We start from the raw sequence: 4,390 nt of genomic DNA on the forward strand, positions 1-4,390 counted from the left end.
GTGACCATACTTTCCCATAACTTGTTGTCCGGGAGTTTGGCCAGTGAGCTCTTCACCCCCACATCCAAATCATTGATAAAGTTGTTGAAAAGAACTGGACCAAGCACTGGCCATTTCGCCAAGACAACACAGATCTGTTAATTAGAATTCTCTGGGTCCTACCCCGCAGCCAGCTTCCTACCCACCGGTCATGCAGTTATGCCCACAATCCTCCAATTTTCTCGTGAGGATATCCTGGGATAGCAGATAAAAGGCCTTTTGGAGGTCTAGGTATACAATGTCAACCTCCTCTCTCTTATCCAGGTGGCGAGTTACCCAATCGTAGAACGAGATGAGGTTAGTAAGACAAAACCTGCCCGCGACAAAGCCATGCTGGCTTTCATTCAGAATCCTACCTTCTGCAAGCCTATTGCACATAGACTCCTTAATGAATTTTTCCAGGATTTTTCCTGTGATAGAAGTTAGGTTAATTGGCCTATAATTACCCAGGTCCTCTCTCCTTCTTCTTGAAGATGGGCACAACATTGGCCCTCTTCCATTGTTCGTAAGCCTCTTTCTTCTGTAAGAGGACCGTGATTTCTCCGTTTAGCCAAGAGGGATTCCCAGCCCTTCTACTTTTCCTCCGCATGGGAATAGACTTCCTTTGTGCTTCATGAATCATGTCCTTAAAGAATGACCACTCTTCATGCACTCCTTTTGCCTTTGGTCCCTGATCCTGCAGCACTTCCCCTACTAGTCACCTGAGTTTGTTGAAATTTGCATTTTTGAAATCCAAAACTTCAACCCTGCTAATTTGTCTGCCTTTCAACAGACCATGAACGTGATGGTTTCACAGTCACTGTCGCCCAGGCTACCCTCTATATTTAAGTTGGTTACCAGGTCATTTCCTTTGGCCAGGACCAAGTCTACAAGAGTGTTACCTCTAGTTGGCTTGTGCACCTCCGGAGTCAGGAAGAGCTCTTCGATGCAGGTCAGGAAGGAATGCAACCGACCCGACTTGGCCGTGTTTCTCCCAAGAGACGTCTGGATAATTGAAATCGTCCGTGACAACCATGTCCCAAGCACACACAAGACTCAGTTCGAGGGAACTCTAGATCGAGCTCCTCCCCCTGGTTTGGTGGTCTGTAGTCTACACCTATGGTTAAGTCTCTCTTGCTGCCCCCTCCCTCCCCCCCTCCCACCGGCCGTAGCTTGACCCAGAGGGTTTCAAGCCGCTCTTCTTTGGACCCAATGTCAGCCTCCAAGAAGGAGTACTGCTCCTTCATATAGAGAGCTACACCTCTACCTTTCTTCCCTATTTGGTCCCTTCTCACATGATTGGAGCATAGCCATAGAGAGCTATACCCTGCATAGGAGTCCCAACAAATCTCCATAATCCCTACTAGATCATAATGCCCACTGGAGAGTAGAAGGGCTAGCTCCTCCTGCTTGTTCCCCATGCTCCTGGCATTAGTGTACAGGCACCTGAATCTTCCTATTAAGACCCTCAACTTCCTGTCACACTGAAGGAGAACTATTCCCTCAGCTCTTGCAGGAGTGACTTTTCTGGTGTTCCTATCTACAGAGCTTTTTTGTATGTCAGTCCCCAGGCATGCTCTAGTCAGTGTTTCCCCATCCCTGACTCCTAGCAACTTTGTCACTCATCACTAGAAGATATGAGCCAACTCCATTTTCTTATGTTTTTTACATCCATCCAGAGGAAGGAATCAGGAATTGAGCTGAAGAACATCTAAAAAAAGATAATTCTGCTAAACCTATACATCTGTTTGGCCAACTGGATGAAGAACAGAGTCACTGAAGCATAGCAGCCAAAATGATTACCATTTATTTTATTGCCTGTCATGAATTAGATAGGACTTGCACATTTCAGCAGTGTGGGCTGATTTACTATTGAAAGATGTGTTCCATAAAACTAAACTAAGAAATACAGTAACTACAGTATTAAGAAATTACCAAATCCAGAAAGGAACATGGGTACCTAATTCTAATCCTGAGTTAGGCACATAGGTGCCCTGCCTTGGAACAGGATCCCTAAACAAATATCCATGCTAAGCAGGGAGCCCCCTAAAACTAGCTAACAGGAGGGCTGAGGACAATGATGTGCCTCAAGTACCACTCCTCTTTAGTATCTGATCTGCCAGTCCTCTATGCCCCTTCCCTCCCACCACACCGGACATACCAGCTGAAGGCAGCTCTCCATGCTGCCGGCTCTACTCCTCGCTGCCCGAGTGCTGCGCTACAGCTGCACACAGCACGAACATTTATTAGCCAAATTATTGGCCCCATCGGGCCGATATCCGATACAGCCAGTTTTCTTTACCTCAGTACTGATCCGAAATCGGACCAATGTATCGGTGCACCTCTACATGCAATACAACTTTTACCAGACAATTTAAAATTTGGAATTTAACACACACGGCATATTGATACATCAATTCCAATACATGGTAATTTTCTACCTGAATTTTGCTCAAATCAGGAATAACATAAAAACATTAAATTAGTATTTCCAAACACAGCTTGCAGTAACAAGAAATTAACCACTACTTTAAGTGGTTCTAATAAGCTTCCCCTGATCACTATGTTATAAATAAATGGTCAAGCATTTCATGTCATAGCTTTTATCTGAATACGACACTGATGATAAACTGAAGGAAGACGCATCTACCCACTTTCATGACTGTTTAACACTTTAATATGATCTTCTCTGGCAAAATAATTGGGCACTAAATTGCAGCATAAATGGGTAAATGAAAGGTATTGTACCTTTGAATCAGCCTGGTTATGTAGTGCAGTTTCAAGTTCTACTTGTTACAGAGGTAATGACAATCTCCAAACAAGACGCCACCAGTTTGAATATTTGTACCAGCATTAGCTGTTCTAAGATTAAACAGCCATTGACCCCCTTCTTCCCCCCCACCCAAAGAACAAGTAACTGGAGTTAAAAAGAAGGAACACAAACAGTGACACATTGTTGTTACATATTAAGTTCTGTATTTCCATGCATGGAATACAGTAAAAGCAATTAGTCCATTGTAATAAATATAGAAAGCATTTAAAATTACCCTACCTTGTAAACATTACGGTAAATTAATCCCCCTTCACCAGTGGACAGAATGGCATAGTGAATTAGAAAAGCCCTGGGCCAATAAGGGAAATTGCCAATGAAACTAATTATACCTTGAATTATTAGGTAAACAGGTAATTAAATCATCCCTCCCAGATGATAAAGGACAGGCATTATCTTAAATGAAATGTTGTATTCATTTATTTATTGACAATGTGTTTTGCATGATTACAAAATTGCAAGTGTTGTCAAAATCTATAGGACAACTTGTTTGACGTCCATTACCTCACATTTGTAATCGCAAATGGTACTGAGTCACTGACAAAACAGCTACTATTCAATAAAGGGTATTCTTCTTCAAATATTAAGCAGAGAAAGGTTCCTTACCTTAAAATATGTATTCAAACTTTTACAATACCTGGTGTTTCTCAGGTAACAGAATACAGAAAAAAGAGGGGAATTGGGCATGCATTTAAATCACCTTTCATTTCAGTGAATGCATATAAAAAGCAACTCAATAATGCAGATGTCCAATTCTGAATGTGGCAGTAGGGGATGGATGGATAGTCTACCACCAAAGAGGCAAGAACAGAAAATGTACAACTTTAGGAATCCTCTTCCATAGCCACCTCCTCTTGTAGCTTCTGTACCATTTTGTCCTCCAGTTGTTTTGCTTTGCCTTCAGAAAAACAAAAACAAGAAAATTTTAAAACGTGGAAATAACTCCTCAGAGCCCAGCTACTACGTGGGCAAAGCCTCCCTGGGCTGTAGGCTGCAAACCCCTGGTCTAATACACGACTCAAGGGCCAGATACTTGTTATACAACTTTATCACCACCTGTACCTATTGAGGAATAGTTTTAATAAAAAGCAGAGCAGTTACTATTTATATGCAATAACTAAAACTAACCTAAATTTTGTATAATGCACTCAGCACTCCATTCATCTACCACAATGGACTCTGTTACCCCTTGGTAATATAAACCAGAACTTCACATAGTAGCAGAAAGAAGAGTATCATCTTTAATAAATAGACTGGTTCCTAGATCATGTCCAGAAAAATATTTTTAAATTCTCACAAACACTGTGTTTGAGGCCTAATGGCAATGCTCAGCACTATCATAATATTAAAAAAATCCAAGACTGATTACTAATCCTGCATTCTTTTGTTGGCATTCTTTTGCTAGCAGGGCTGGGAGCACTGAAGCAACAACACAATAAGCCCTTGGGAAAAGGGAATATTACATATTATTATGCCACACTCTTTTGTTAAAAGAAACAGAACTAAGACTGCTGCTTACTCCTTCAGATCTAACAGAATTCT

The 4,390-nt window shown here is 41.7% G+C and overlaps 1 protein-coding gene across 1 annotated transcript in view; it reads right to left on the bottom strand.

Moving 5' to 3' along the window:
• Positions 1-3,245: 3,245 nt before the first annotated feature.
• The window catches only part of RSL24D1 (ribosomal L24 domain containing 1), a 15,659-nt gene continuing 14,514 nt past the window's right edge, over positions 3,246-4,390 (bottom strand). The window contains exon 6 of the mRNA XM_006017956.3: positions 3,246-3,746. Within this exon, the coding sequence (XP_006018018.1) occupies positions 3,673-3,746 (74 nt within the window). The 3' untranslated portion in view covers positions 3,246-3,672. The remainder of the gene's footprint in view (positions 3,747-4,390) is intronic.

This window comes from Alligator sinensis, unplaced genomic scaffold, assembly GCF_000455745.1.
Source record: "Alligator sinensis unplaced genomic scaffold, ASM45574v1 scaffold250_1, whole genome shotgun sequence".
Classification (NCBI taxonomy): domain Eukaryota; kingdom Metazoa; phylum Chordata; order Crocodylia; family Alligatoridae; genus Alligator; species Alligator sinensis.